Genomic DNA, 15,973 nt, shown 5'->3' on the forward strand with positions numbered 1-15,973 from the left:
TAATAAAACTGAGAGTTTGAACGGAACAAACAAAACGTGAGGTATTTACACTTGCAGGCTCTTCTCAGCCTTGAAATTGACATAAGAATCACCTTTAGCTACTGTCACATAAGAATCACCTTTTTTTCTTGTATGAATGACTAGAAAATCTTCTCCCAGCAGCAGCGATAAAAGAACTATTGGCCACCTCCGCCGATTTTGGCCCCCTGGTTCTCCGCCGGACGAATTTTCCTGATCTTGGTTTGTGATCACAAGACACGACAAAAAGATAAGCGCTCTCTCCCTCTCTTATCTTCCTCTATATAAACACCAAGAATCTCCAAGCTTCTCCACCCTCAGTTCTTGAGTCCATCCTTAATCCCCATCTCTTACCATCTTCTCACCTGCATTCTTCTTTCTAAGAAAATGAAGATCAAGGTGGAGACCTCTAGGCTCATAAAGCCAGACTACGGAGACGCCACCCCGCCTCCCACAGACCTCTGCCTTCCTCTTACTCCCTTCGACACAGTAACCTTCGCCAGCCATGTCGCCGTGATATACGCCTTCAGACCTCTCAACCCCACGAACAAGACCATCGAAGAAGGCCTGAGGAGGACTCTGGCCGAGTACAGGGAATGGGCCGGCCGGTTCGTCGAGGACGAAGACGGCCGCCGGTGCATCCTCTTCAACGACGCCGGGATGAGGTTCGTGGAGGCCTCCTGCGACTACCCATTGGGCTACATGGACAGGCCCTCCCCAGAGTACCGAGAGTTGCATCCGCCGCTCGTGGGTGTGCTGGAGTTAGCCCAGGTGCAGCTCACCCGCTTCTCCTGCGGCACCCTCGTGGTGGGCTTCACCAGCCAACACATGGTGGCGGACGGCCTCGCAGTCAGCAATTTTCTCGTCGCCTGGGGCCGCGCCACCCGCGGCCTACCCGTCCAGCCGCTCCCCTTCCGAGACCCGGCCTTGTTTGTCCCCCGGAATCCTCCAAACTTCCAATTCGAGCACCGCGGCGTCGAGTACACCGACAAATTACGAACCGACATTCCCGGCGTCAGCTCGGCACTTCTAAGCACGATTAAAGTCCACAAAGCCCACTTCTCCTCCGATTTTCTGCTCAAACTCAAGGCCAAGGCCTCCGCCAACAGCGGCATGAGAAAGCCCTACACGACGTTCGACAGCCTCATTGCTCATCTCTGGCGGCAGATCACTCGGGCCCGCGGGCTCCGTCCGGAAGATACCACCGAGATGAAAATCGCCGTCAACGGGCGGGGGAGGATGACCAACCCCCGCGTGCCCTTGGAGTACTTCGGCAACCTCGTGCTGTGGGCGGTTCCCCGAGCCAAGGCCGGGGACGTGGTTCGCCAACCGCTGAGCCATGCAGCTAGGCTCATACACGACGCAGTTTCCCGGGTAAACGACGACTACTTCCGGTCGTTCATCGACTACTCGAGCTCGAAGGAGAAGATGGAGGGGCTGGTGCCCACCGGAAACATTACCATCAAGGCTCTGTGCACCAACTTGGAGGTCTACAGCTGGTTGAGGTTCCCTTTCTACGACTTGGATTTTGGCAGTGGTTGTCCTCACATGTTCACCCCATCTTATTTTCCGGACGAGGGCTCGCTCTTCCTGGTTCCTTCGTTCTCCGGTCATGGAGACATTGACGCCTTCGTAGGCCTCTTCGAGAAGGATATTCAAACATTCGAAGACCTCTGCTATTCACTGGAGTAAGAATTGATGAGGGTTTTTTCCAAGAACCAGAGCCTTCAATATCTTTCAATTGTAGACAACTGTTGTTTGTAACATACGTATGAATGAATAATAAGAAACACCATGCTATCTTTTGGTGATGAAAGGCGCATATGCAGTAATTAACTTAATTTTGCAATCTTGTATGAATACAAGAAAGAGAAGGCAACATAGCAGTAACACAAATAATGATCTAATCATCCTGCTCGATCGAAACCAGCCCGAGAAGCAAAACTAGTCAGAGATCTCAAATCCCCTTCAGCCTACTTCAATCATCTCAACATCTATACGAAGAGTAGAAAAGCAAAGCAAACGAATGCAGTGATTAAGTGGAGGTATATATGGGCAACATTCGCCAAAGTTCTGATGGATTTGGAACTATTTATTTTCGAACAGCTTTTACGCGGGAGTAAGCTAGAAGTTGTGTCATTAACAAAATTTTATGCAGGAAACAATATCATAAACGTCGCTTCGTTAGAAGTTGTGTTTCAAGGGGACCCAGGAAGGGGCCAGGGTTACGATTGGCCACTTGTTTGGAGGACTACATGTGCAAAGACGGCATTTATATGCCGGCGTATTATTTTGATGGGAACACCAATGTCTAGTGGCGCAGCATGGAAATTGAAAAGATTGCGCCAATATCTAGGGGCGCGGCTACAGCTTTTGTCTTAAAAGAGACGGACCAGTTAGTAATAAGCGGCCGGCCGGTCAAGTAATCGGTAGAAAGTCCAATATACTTTTTAAAAATTAGCTGAAATTCAACTTTTTTAATTTGAATTTTCTATTGTGCATGATTTTTCGTGTGTTAATATAATTAATGATAAAAAATGCTTTTAATTCATATTAGAAAAGAAAACTTGTTGCAAAAACAAAATTAGAAATGCAAAAAAATAAAGAGACTATAGAGAACATTTCTTTAATAAATTATCGAAATACCTTTTTCTCTCATTTACAGCATACGATGCTCCCGAGACACGTAACTTTCTCTCTCAGCTGTCTCCGTGGGGGATGCCGAGCGCCGCTGGAAGTGGGGACATACATGGTCAGTTAAGAGAACAGGTCAATATCAGGCAGCAGTGTGCAATGTCATGCGCGGTGCACAGCCCATGGTGTATGACATGAGTTTCGCTTGGCCATTCTCAACACACGCCTGACCCACTTTTAAAGGTGTCATGTACATGGGCTTTAGGTGCATAATATTGTGCATATAATATAAGCAGCTTCGTCAGTCGACTAGCATGCAATTGCAACGCTATCGACTTGGGTGTCACAAGGAATTTGACCTTGTTGAATGGTGAGTGAGGTGCTCTGGCTACCGGTTTCTTAAAGATGTGAAGGTATGCAGCCGGTACTACGGGTCCTGCTGGTTTTGAATTCTATCGTACCTAGACCTCTGTTTTATTAAAGGTTTGTTTGGTAAAAAATAGTATGTAACTGTTTCAAGAATATGGTTTTAGGATTGGAGTAAATTAATGGAACACCTTAAAAAATATTTTATGCATCCGCTTCAATTCAGTTTGGAGATGGATTCAAATAACAGTTGCTTGGCCCTAATGGTCGCCGAATGTGGTCTCAATTTTGAAAAGCCTAGCTAGGTCTAAATCCAAATCCAGTTAACTGAAATCTGATTAGGTAGACCTGGTTGAGTAAGTGGTGGACCCGAAGAGAAATTTACTCCATCTTATCTCACCTCAGTAAATTTAGTCAAACTGGATCCATCATGCTTCGGCCCCCAAGTTGTCAAGCAAATGCGGCAAGAAATTATTGGAGCAATGACTGCATTCTTTTTTGGTGTAGAATCAAGTTAAGCATTATCCTTGTTTTTTCGCTTTCTAATTTTTAACACGAGAAAGCTGCGGCGGGCTCAGAGACTTTGTTGTTCATCAGTATAAACCTTGGAGGCAGAAGTTAAGGGAAAATGTGGATCTGGGGCCGTTTGATGGCCAAAAATTTTTTCTTGATAAAAAAATTTAGAAATAAATTTTTGAAATTAAAGAAACGAAAAAAAAAAATTAGTTTTTCCAAAACCAGCTTGTGTTTGTTATGGAAGAATTATTTTTCTAAAAAAAAATTTCTTTGTTTGACTGAAATGGTAAGGAAGAAGAGAAGGAGGGAGGGAGGAAGAGGAAGAATGAGGAGGCGCAGGAGCTCTCAACTCTCAACTCTCACATTCGCCCCTATCTCCCTCTCTCTCTTCCTTCCGCCTTCCCTTCTTCCTTTCTTCTTCCTCCCCGTCCGTTCTTCCTTTCTTCTTCCTCCTCCCTCCTTCCCTTCTTCTTTCCTCCCTCCTCCTCCCTCCTTTCCTTCTTCTTCCTCCCTCCTCCTCCTTCCTTCCCTTCGTCCTCCTCCCTCCTTCCCTTCTTCTTCCTCCCTCCTTTCCTTCTTCCCTTCTTCCCTTCTTCTTCCTCCCCATCCATTCTTCCTCCTTCCTCCAACGGTCACAAAAAAATTTCTGAAAAATTTTTTTCACCCGTCTGACGGGGAAACTTTTTCCAAAAATATATTTCTGGAATCACCTCTAATGGTCCAAATTTTTTTTCCATGTTTGATGAATTGAAAATTTTTTTAAAAATTTGAAATAAATTCCCTCTCCTACATAGATTTCCTGCCCATCAAACCGGCCCTCAAAGAAAAGAAAATTGCAAGGCAGACAAAATAAACAAAAGAGAGGCAGAGAAAGAGAGAGAGAAATTTTTATCTATATTCAGCAATAAAATGTAGAATACAGTTGTGACTGAAATATGAACAACTCATTACCTGTCACATGTGACCAGCATGGCTGACTACAAAGGAACAAAAAAAAAAAAAGAAGAAGAAGAAGAACTTGAAAAAAAGAAATAAAAATTTAGGTGGCCCTAAGCTGGCGGCAAGTATAGATAGAGACTGACAAATATCAGAGAAAATGGAGTTAAGCCCTTGAATTCCAAATTTAGAGTATCCAAAAGATGGGCTCGTGTAGAATGGTAACAAGTGGAGAAACTAATTGAGTAAAATTAACCATTTAAAATGAGTATGTGTGATCATATTTAAACACAGTATAATATAAAATTATATATAAATATAACTAATCAGAATAGAATATTATAATTATATATAAAAAAATCAACAACATATATATTAAAAACATCTTATCAGGTCAAACCAAACATAGTCGAGCTTACTTGGACCGACCCGATAAATTATCGGGCCAACCCGGTGCCTTTTTTTGAGGCCCGACGGGCTGGGTACCCGTCGGGTGTTGGACCTACATGCCCAGTCTTAGTTTTGGGGATTTTATGTTATAGCTTTTTTTTATTTTATGTAAACATTAAAAAAGAATTAAAAAATGAAAATAAACATATATTTAAATAATTAGCTTGGGTGTTTGCATAGATTGTTCCAGTATGTCAACTTCGAAACTCGCCTTGTCCATTTTACAAGTAATGAAGTTGGTAGCTAGTGGAGATATATATTTTCTGAATGCGCTGGCGGGATGAGCTAACAATATTAGGGTACGTACGTTACATTATTTTCCATAGGATGTACAGTTTCCACTAATGGCTCTTCTTTGTCACTATGTACGTTTTTGAAAAATAATCAGCCTTTCCAAGTTCATCGTTCACTTTTTATTAGCCACCTAGGCTCCCAAAATAAGCAACCACGTGATATGATGAGTTGCTGTTTGGTGATATAATCTCAACAATATTAATGTTGATTAAGGGGGGGAGTTCATAAATAGTTCGGTACACATTGTTCGCAATGAATGCCTGGTAGGATGTTGCCCCGAGTACATGGAAACTCAAAACGAAGAGCGTCTCAATGGTGTTTGATTATGAAAATTGATTTGTCAGACAATGTGCATGGTTATGCAAAGTGAGGAGAAAACTAAAAACTCAAAGAAAGGCGACGAAGTTTGAAGGAGGATAGCGGCTCACAAACTACAGAAAAAGACATCGATGCATGGAAAAATGAGAAGTCGATGAAAGACTATTTTTACTGAAGTCCAGCTTTAAATGTTGGTGACTATTGATTTTTAACAAGACCTTAGTGAAAGCAGTCGCCAACACTTGCAGCTAGGATGTTGTTGAAGTTGAGCTTTTACCAATGTCCAGTTTAAAAACGTTCATAAACATGTCACTTTTATCGATGTTCAAAAAAATACATCGGTGAAAAGTAGCCTTTCGCAATGAGTGTGGGTAAGATGTCCTTGAAATTGGTCTTTGACTGACGTCTAAAACATGATATTGCTACTAACGTTCCAAACAAAACGTTGGTAAAAAGCATTTTACCGACGTCGATAAAAGGAGGTTAGTTTACCAACACGTGGCCATTCTCGCGTTGTTATATTCGCTTTCACCGACACGCATCAAACGTCGAGAAAAGTTACCGCAAATTTTCTCAGTGAAACCTTTACCGACACATCCCACGTGTCAGTAAAAGCTTCATCGACTCAATAACTCTGCCCGAGCCCTTCTTCTTCTTCACTCTTTTCCTTCTTCTTCTTCACTCTTTTCCTTTTTCCTCCCTCTTCTTCCCACCGGCTGTATTATCAAAGTTTTTAAAGAAGTAGGTTGCTTGAACTTAATGTTCAGTTTTTTTTTTTCTATTTGTAAATGATTTTAAATGATGATGAGGGTAATGATTTTAAGTTTTTTGCTTCATGTTTTTGTGTTTTCGCATTCCAACCATCTCCTTCAGACGGCAAAAGAAGTGTTGTCCAAGTAGAAAAGCACATTAGCTGCTGGTGAGTTTAATCATGCGGTAAATGCTCTATTTGGTTCATATCTTTTCTATGTCCTTGTTTATTCTATTTGGTTTATGTTTTTTCTATCTTCTTGTTGTTTCTGTACTATAAGCAATCATTTTAGGTTTTCGCTTTCATTTTTTTTTTTTCAGTTTCGCTGCAGCTATGTTTGATATAAATGCAATGTACATGGATATGAGTTGATAAAAAAATTAGCAAATCTTCACGAAATTTTATTGATAAATATATTACCGATGTCCATCTGTATGTTGATAAAAATTTAAAAATTTTGACCGATGCCCATCACATGTTTGGTAAAAGTTTTTCTACTGATGTCCATGGACGTCCATAATAATTTTATTTACTTATGTACATGATGCGCAGGTGCAGAATTCTACACCCACACGTGTGCTGGAATGTCAGTGATTGTTTTCATTGGCATTTTTTTCATCGTCGACCGTCTCAAACGTCGGTAAAATTTTTACAGATGCGTCGCCATGTTTTTCAGCTGTTCATAAATCCTCGGTCTTTTGTCGTGACAGTTAAAGGTCTGAAGTGTGAATCTCATAGTCGTTGTCATGATCTAGTATGTTGCTCACGGTCGCAAACAACTGGTAGGTTCACCTACATCTCCAAAACAAGGTAGGTTTCCCCTAAGTAAATATTTTTAAAAAAAAAATTGGGACAAGTATGGGCAGTCGCCCTCCAAAAAGCAGCAGACAAGTGCAGTGGTTCATGTCAATTTACTGTGGGCCTGCAAACCACCAAAGTTTGGTGGGTTGGAAAGTATTCAATACTTGATTAGGTCATCGGATTGGATCCTATTTCCATCTCTGAACACTACTTTGCAGCAAGATAACAAGCAATTGTGACATTCGGAGTCATGGCGTTCTTACAGCTTCCGACATTTACGGGCTGCCTCCACCCAGAAAACTTCTCGGCATTATTGGAGGAAGGAAACATGATGCAATGTTCCCACTGTATTTTGGTTAGCTTTAGGAATGGCCAGTCCCGGCACTAAGCTTTGTCTCAGTATTTTGCAATAAGGTAAATCGTTCTAGTTTTATTATTAATGAAGCCAAATGATGTTACGCCACTGATTAAGAAGTTGGTAGGAGAGGTCGCAGGTGAACCTACCATATTATGCAGCCCGGTTTTTTAACTTAATGGGCTCTGTTTCCTTCGTCTTCGAGGACAATTGAACTGCCATTTCAATAAGTCGCATTTGTCCCCTCCCTCGTGATTTCTCCTCTATATGGGATCCTGGCTTTCAAATTGCTGTCATGTTCACTGATACTGCTGTTATGTTCATTGATATGTGATCAACATTTTCCGTTCTTTTTTCTTCATTAGGTAATGCATCCCCCTCCCACCTGCATGGGTCAACATAAGAAAGTTATTGAAATCATAAGCATTCAATTGTTTTGTGGTTGAGATGGGGAAGTTAATCCCAATAGGCAATATCGTTTTCAAGAAGTTGACAAAGTTTTCATCCTTATAATAACATTACCTTCACAGGAAAGCTAGCAGACACTTCCAGGAATAGCTTAATTGTATATAGACAAACATGGCTTATCAAGCCAGATCTTTTACTTAGAATCACAAAATTGTTTCTATACAATACGAGGGACTTGCATTCTTGGATAAGAGTAGCCATGATGAAAATACGGATAATATCCTTTAGTCAAGGTAAAGATAGGTTACCCTATGGCAGAACTGGAGGGAAATTTCAACGTCTTCCAGACAGGAGCTTGTGATCAGGTTGTTCCTCATTTGTCTATCTGGAACAGATAAAACGAGAAAAGACAATCTGAAATAATATGTAAAATTTAAAATTAGCTTTTCAAAACACAGTTTATTCAGGACTGGGATTGCCAAAAACTTAAACCCCAATATCCCCTTCCCCTAGCTCTTCTGTATCCAGCCCTACTAAAGTCTGAACTTCTCTCTCTCTCTCTCTCTCTCTCTCTCTCTCTTTGTTCTTTCTGTTGACCACTGGCAAGAAAGGAAAGTCACTTTCTTATCTCTTTGGTAATCAGACTAGTTGATTTGGTTATGCCAAGAGGTGTATCCCAGTTATTGAACCCTTGACCTTCTTCAACTTGACGGTCTTAATTCCAACTTGAAGGACATTTTGGCATGCCAAGACTATTTGCTAACTAGCCATGTGATGGCTGCAAAGTGGAAAATGATGCCTTTGGGCACTGTAAGCCAGGAATTTCAGTCCTTAACCAACTTAGATTTTTCCCATATTTCTTGCTACAGAAAACCCAATTTTGCATTCAACATGTGGAAACAAGGAATAAACATGTTCCCGCAAAAAATCTAACTGCATAACAGGCACAATCCATTAAATTGTCTAATATAAATAATATTTGCATCTCTTTGGTTTCCAATTCCTTTTTTCTGATTTTGAGTGCTATTTTGAGTTAAAAAAGCATGGGGAATCTTAGGGACTGATTGGCGATAATTACACACTATTCATGTCTCATCAATCTGCAGATTTTTCGTAGGGCAGGAACAGTGTTTTGCTAAACAGCCCCTTGGGGCCTCGTGTCACGATTAACCTTTCTTTGTCGTTATCCATGCACGCGTAAATTGCTTTTGCTTTTCAGCATCTCTATGTAATAGTTTGTGTTTTCCCGCAAGTCATAAAAGCTTTTTCGATTGATGATCAGGATAGATTGCTGGTGGCTCATGGTAACAGTGTCAATGTAGCTGAAGGTTATTTGTCCAGTGCTTTTGTAAAAAATTGTTGACGAAAGGTCAAAGATACCGACTCGTCCTTTTTTCCTGACCTGATCATATATTTAAACGTTTGAGCTCCAGAACTTGAAAATGTTTGAACCTTTTTTAGTTTTCTAAACTTTCCATGGACATGGAGGTTTAGGAAAATGTTAGATTCACTTTGTTGAGAGATTTGGTACATTGTCCTTCGAATAGTTTTAGTCCTTATGCAGAAAGAATTTTCAAATATCAATTTTCTTCTCCTACTCAGGTTTTAATGTGGAAATTTTTGGAGTGAAAGAACATTAGCTTCAGTCTGGGATTTTGGTGGTCCAAGCAAGCATGATCTTCCACTTAAGCTGCTTGTTACATATATGATGAAGTAAATCCATTCTATAGCGCAAAACAACTTGCCAATATTGAAAATCCAACTATAATTGTACTTCTTAATCGTCAAAGTTCATTTGTATTGTAAAAATGAGATACAGGCACACTGTCAAGTAGCTCAAAAGTCTTTGTTTTGGAGAATCTGTAATTTTTCTTCTTACCGCAAATAATAATCGCCCAATCAATAGATCTCTTTAATCCAATTCGTGTTTTGTGAGCTGTTTAACGTTAGTGCATCAGCGTCACCATTTCAATTTGTTCATTTCTGTTTTTTTGGATCAAATTTTCGTATGCGTGTTTCTGGTGCAGCTTAAAGATGCAGCGGATTTAGTTAGCCATGAAAAAATGCCATCGGCAGAGCCATAGGCCATATACCAGGTCATCAACATTGCGTTGCGTTTTTACGTTTGAAATTTCCAATGAAATCTTAGACCACAAGTTCTTGTTTTTCATCAAAATTAGGGAAGACCCTTTTCTAGTTCCACCGATCTCAGCAATTTCCGCGTCGAAAGAAATAACACAGCCATGGCCGATGCTTCCAATTTATACTCAGATGGAAAATATTGAAAACAGTCGGCTACTTCTGAGATTTGATGGTCTTTTTATTATTTATTTTACGCACTAAAAACTTTCACAAAAGGTGTATCTCGACTGTAAAAATCATAGTCAAGTTTTGTCACAAATGCACCTTTAGTGGTTTTTAATAGCGGAAAAAAAAAACATCCGAACATAGAGTAGCCTGCTGTTTTCAATTTTATCTCAATGATGAACTTAATTACCGTCCAGTTTATAAAGGTAAATTTGTCCATCGTGGTAAGTGGTATATTCTCTAATGTGTTTCATCAATATAGAAAATAGCAAAAAGTAGTTCCTGTGAAGTTCTAGTGTTGCCCATAGAGTCATTATTCATGCACTCATAGGCCATAGCTGTCTGCATCTTTGTCATTTATCACCAGAACTAAATGCATTAAGACATGTTACATTAAGGCACGTTTGATGGCCTGGATTTTTTGAGAGGGAAGAATTTTTGCAGGTAAAAAAGCTATGGTTAAAAATTCCTTTTCGATGTAAAAACGACCTAAAAATACACCAGAAGAAGAAGAAGAAGAAGAAGAAGAAAAGAAGAAAGAACCAATGATTCAACCAAATTTAGGGAAAAGCTTGCCTTTCCATTGATTTCACACAAAGCGAAGCCTTCTAACAGCAATAAGAAGCCAAGCTTCCCGGCAAATGAAACTCACCTATCTAAGGAAAGCGTTAACCACAAGATGAAAGCCCGTGAAATGTGAAAATTTGCTGCCCACGTAAAGTCCACCATCGACGTGAGTAAAATAGGGCATGTTGATGCCCCAAACCCTTGAAGAAGGGGATATCCATGCCGGCGCAGGGGTTCAATGTCGAGAACTCGATTAGGGCATCTTTGATACGCCCAGATTAGACTGAAGGTGAGGATAATCGTGTTAACACTCACAATCATGCGCCATATATTCTAAGTCTGAAATCTTTGACGCCCACCACACCAATGGAGCTTTATGGGGAGCGACGATGTGCAGAACCGCTGCTGCTCTTTTTCAATCATCAATAATTACTGAAAGAAACCACTCGATCTACAGTTTTTTTTCTTGGGCATCAAAAGATAAGAGCTAAGGTTGGCTGTATGGGATCAATTCGAAGCTTATGGAAGGTAGGGCTTCCCCAGGGTCTCTTTTCTCTCTTGTTTCTATATAATGATTACATATTACTACTAGCTTTACTTGATTTGGACATACATACATATTAGTACTAGCTTTACTTTATTTGGCATACATACATATTAGTCCTAACGTCCGGGACACATTGTCTGATCGTCCTACAAAATCCTTCAATTAAAATAAGACAGCCCCTCGTCACATTGCAACGTCTTTGCTGTCCTTCCCCAGGCTTCTTCAGTATTCAGGGGATGGAAAATTTATTGTTTTTCAAACCAACGCCATTGGCAAATAAACCAAAGAAAGGTTGTCATTGCTAGACAGCAATTTCCAACCGGCTATTGACTGCAATGCCAGAGACTGACTCCACTGTACAGTTCTTCTTACCATTTGGAGTGAAAAAGAAAGCGGACCAGTTCTGCTCCTTTGATTCCTTATTTAAGCACCATCATCGTCTCAACAGTTAAAGATATAATTACCACCGGTCCACCGCCATTGTCCCCCTTACCATCTTGCTGTTACAATTCGAATCAGCAGCAGGAAGTAATGAAGACCAAGAGGGAGAGTTCCAGACTCCTCAAGCAAAGCTACCCCACCTCAACCCATCCTCGCGCCGATGTCTTCATCCCTCTCAGCCCCTTCGACACGGTTAGCTTCGACACCCACGTAGCCACCTTGAAGAAGGTCATCGAGCCGGGCCGGCTGGCCTTTTGACGACGACGGCCTCCGCTGACCAGGGCATGCGCTTTGTCGAAGCCACAGCTAAGTACCCTTTGGTTACCTGGACAAGCCTTCTTCCGAGTCCCCGACTACCTTGACCTGCATCTGCCCATCACCGGCATTGAGGAGTTGGCGCAGATGCTGCTCACTAGGTTTGCCTGTGGCTCCCTTGTGGTGGGCATCACAACCCACCGCATGACCGCCGACGGGTTCTCGACCAGCCATTTCCTGGTTGCATGGGGCCGAGCCACGCGCACCTCCTCGTGGACCACCTTCCGCTTCACGACCGCACCATCTTCGTCCCGCGCAACCCTCCATTTTACCAGCTCGATCACCACGGCGTCGAATACGTCGACCGCCGAGACACCAATCGCTCGGATCCCCAGGACATCATAGTGGTGCGCAAAGCACATTGTTCTTCCGAGTTTCTAGCAAGAATCAAGTCTAAGGCCGCCGTTGACTGCCCTTGCGAAAAGCCTTCCACTACATTTGAGTGTCTGACTGCTCATGTGTGGAGGAAGACCCACCATTGCTTAGGATGGCTGTAAACGGGTGCGCTAGAATAAGCAACCCACCATTGCTGATATGGTACTTCGGCAACGTGGTGCTGTGGTCTACGCCTCAGTCCAAGGTCGAGGACCTTCTGGGGAAGGCTCATACAAGACGCAGTCGCTCGGGTGGAGGACGACTACTTTACTGGTTCATCGATTTCTCGAGCTCCGTGGAGAAGAAAAAAGCCTTGGTGCCGAGCGGAGATGCGGAGGAGATGGTGTTGAGCACAGACATGGAGGTGGATTGCTGGCTGAGGTTCCCCTCTCTTGACTTGGATTTTGGCTCAGGACGGCCCGACTTCTTCGTGCCTTCTTATCTGCCTGTTGAAGGAAGGACTGATGTTTATCGCGCCTTCCGTCGGAAAAGAACTTGGAATCCTTCAAATATGACTTCTACTCATTGGAGTAGGCGCATACAAAATATATGTGGTGCAAACACTGAACTAAATCGAATTGACAAAAATTCAATGCTGAAGGGGCTGTTTGGGAGATAGAGTTGCATACACAGGGTTGTGCAAGCATAAGCATACATTAAAGGAAAAAATAATGGGGGTGTGCACGCATAAATCGACACCAAAAGAAACAATAATGGGAACTCGGGTGTTTTTAAACTTTTTTTATAAAAATTACATATATTTTAGATTTTTAACCTTTTATTTTAATTAAATATGAAATTTTGATTGTTACATACCAATTTTTCTATTTACAATAATAACATATTGTTATTTTTTTTGTTAATTTAATCTAAATAATGAAACAGAAGAATCATGAGATAATAACAATATGTTACTATTGTCAAATTGACCTCTAAAGTATATATGTTACAGGATTATATGTGTCCATGCTTCACAATCCACACATCTCATCAACTTTTTTTCTGAAACATGCGTAAGTTAAATGACTCACTGGTCAGGAAATGCTTTGAAAATAATAATCCGGCTATGAATCGTTGAACACTTTTAGACTTAAAAGACAAAACTCCGTCCTTGGATTCCCATCTGCCCGCTACTGTTTGCAATAGTTCCATGGCTTCCAAAATAGCAGACGTTTAACATGCAGGGAACTTCTTTAATATTAAACTGGTACATACAAGAAACGAGAATCGAAGATGAAAAATGCGCCATATGCTTAACTTCAGCAAATTAAGAGAACAGAAAGTCGACAGTCTGCAGCAGACAACGCAAGGGTGCCAATGTCGTACAAGTTCAACATTATTTGATTACTTTATAAAAATATTTCTTAAGATGAATGTATCAGTTTCTTCTCTAATTCAAAGGCCACCATGAAAGATCTGAGGGGGGAGCTTAGAAATTAAGCTTCCGGGAAGACCACACTCTCCAGGAATTCGCCAACCGAAGTGGCGAGCCGGCCCATTTGGTTTACCTCCTAATAGAGGAAACAATTAGAGTGGTCAAGCGACCATGAGGATCCTCAGGGCTCCTCATGCCAAGACAATGGCAGAGGCACATGGGGGTTTGCGTGGCCAGTAGCCCACAGAGACCCACACACATATTACTTTATTATATATTAGCGCCCATAGCAGTTTGCTTAATTAGCTACTTATTTATAAGTTTGTGACCCTCAACCATTGATTTTTCTAAAAAGTTTGCCAACGCATTGGATTCAAATTGGACATTTTCGAGTATTCACATGTTCAGACTCAAATTAGGATTCAGATACAAACAAAGCAGAGATTGTATTTGAATCTGAATCCGAAATCTGATTTCATAATGTGTCCAATCTGAATCCAATTTTTGCATTCATATATGAGTCCAAATCTGAATTTTGAGCCCAATCTGGTCGATTTTCAAAAGATAAAAGCATTAAATGTAAGATATTTATTTAAAACTAAATCAAATCTAATATGAATATGATCAAATATTTAAGTATATCCAACTTTGAATCCGATTAGATTTCATTTCTTAAACCTAAATCCTGTACAATTTCTTAATCGAATATCAATTTGTTTTGCATATTCGATCTTTTCAGAATGGTTTGGTCGGTATCGGATCCAAATGGGATATATTGACATTTTTAAATTTGTCCCTTCAGGAAAAAATTAACACCCACTTAACCACCATGTATGCCTACAGACCACCCAATTACTCAGCTCACAGTAATGTTGGAAGAGCAAAAAGAGAGAGTCTAAAACGTTACAAGTTGCAAAAAGGATGATGGAGACTTGGTAATGGTCAATTGATCAAGTTTTGCTTAGATTATTGGGATCGAACAAACCTCTCATAGAATGATAGAAATGTCCGTGCCTCAACTCATCATGTATTAGCTACATCATTGCAAGAGATTGAAATGCTAGACACACCTAAAATTTTTCATTTGCCAATTAAAAAGTGCTCTACGGAAGGCCATTGATAAGAAGAACAATGTAATTCTCTGAACACATGCTAGTTCCTACAAAATTTTCGAAAACAATATATATTTTTTCATATAACGTTTCCCATAAACGGCCGGTTTTATGAATACACACAAGGTTGCCGCATAGAAACCGAAGTAGTTCCCTTATTTCTACTAGAAATATGTGCAAGGAAGGATGAGCTCGCGGCAGGGAATGGATCAGCTGCTGGGAAGATCTTTGGCGTTCATTAAGACAACACCCTGCAGGCTAGTAACGGATGGGAGATCTGACAATACTAATTGAAATTTTCTGACCTATAGTTCTACGTTGATCTCAAACATAGTTCAATCAAAAGTTTGCTGTAATTTTATTCGATTTGATTATTTCTTCATGGAGAGAAATATTTGATTAAGTTTGAAAGAACAAATGCATGCTCATGTTTGAGTATCGGTTTCAGCCGCTTGAACTGCACAACGAAAGGTCGCCCAATTAATGAAAATTTTTCACGCTTAAGCATGTGTATATTGAGCATTAAGTTTATGTTTCGTAATCAAACTTTAATTAATCTTCTGTAGAACAAGTGTTTTTGTTTCTTTTAACATATTTTTTGCTTTAAACTCAATTTTACATTTGTAACCAAACTCCAACCCAATTCTTATATATATATATATATTTATATATATATATTGCTTCTAGAAGTTTTGTTAATGGTTTTTTGTTTGTTTGTTGTTGAATTTTTTTTTTCCGGCAAACTGTGGGACAAATCCCATAGAATTAAGTAGAACACGGGAAAGCTTATTGCGTCCGACTGCAGTGCACCTTTCTACGACTGATAAGTTATCCTCATCCTTTGCGACAGCCGTCTGTACTATAAAAGTACTCGTAGAAATAATGAACCTTTTGTTATTTCGAAGCCAGTCCCGTCTTCTGGCGACTTTGCAGATTAATGCTTCTCCTCTTTAATTTATTTCAAGTCGCCTTGTACTTTTCTCTAACCACTGCCAATCGGTGCCGCGGTCTAGTTGATGCCTAAAGACGTAGAAATGATTAATGGAAGCTGGAAACTTCTTTTGCACTTGTCTAGTTACGGTTTAAT

General features: G+C 40.7%; 1 protein-coding gene and 1 pseudogene across 1 annotated transcript; both read left to right on the top strand.

Moving 5' to 3' along the window:
* The first annotated feature begins 405 nt into the window (after nucleotides 1–405).
* On the top strand, nucleotides 406–1,710 carry LOC116260036 (agmatine hydroxycinnamoyltransferase 1-like). The gene has a single exon (XM_031638145.1). It carries the CDS (start codon nucleotides 406–408, stop codon nucleotides 1,708–1,710), a length of 1,305 nt encoding a protein of 434 aa, XP_031494005.1.
* A 10,401-nt stretch (nucleotides 1,711–12,111) lies between these two features.
* Nucleotides 12,112–13,018, top strand: LOC116260123 (agmatine hydroxycinnamoyltransferase 1-like; annotated as a pseudogene).
* Nucleotides 13,019–15,973: the final 2,955 nt, after the last annotated feature.

Source organism: Nymphaea colorata, chromosome 1, assembly GCF_008831285.2.
Source record: "Nymphaea colorata isolate Beijing-Zhang1983 chromosome 1, ASM883128v2, whole genome shotgun sequence".
Lineage (NCBI taxonomy): Eukaryota > Viridiplantae > Streptophyta > Magnoliopsida > Nymphaeales > Nymphaeaceae > Nymphaea > Nymphaea colorata.

What these genes read in the sequence shown, in the direction of transcription:
- LOC116260036 (XM_031638145.1), top strand. Translation starts at nt 406, where the DNA reads ATGAAGATCAAGGTGGAGACCTCTAGGCTCATAAAGCCAGACTACGGA.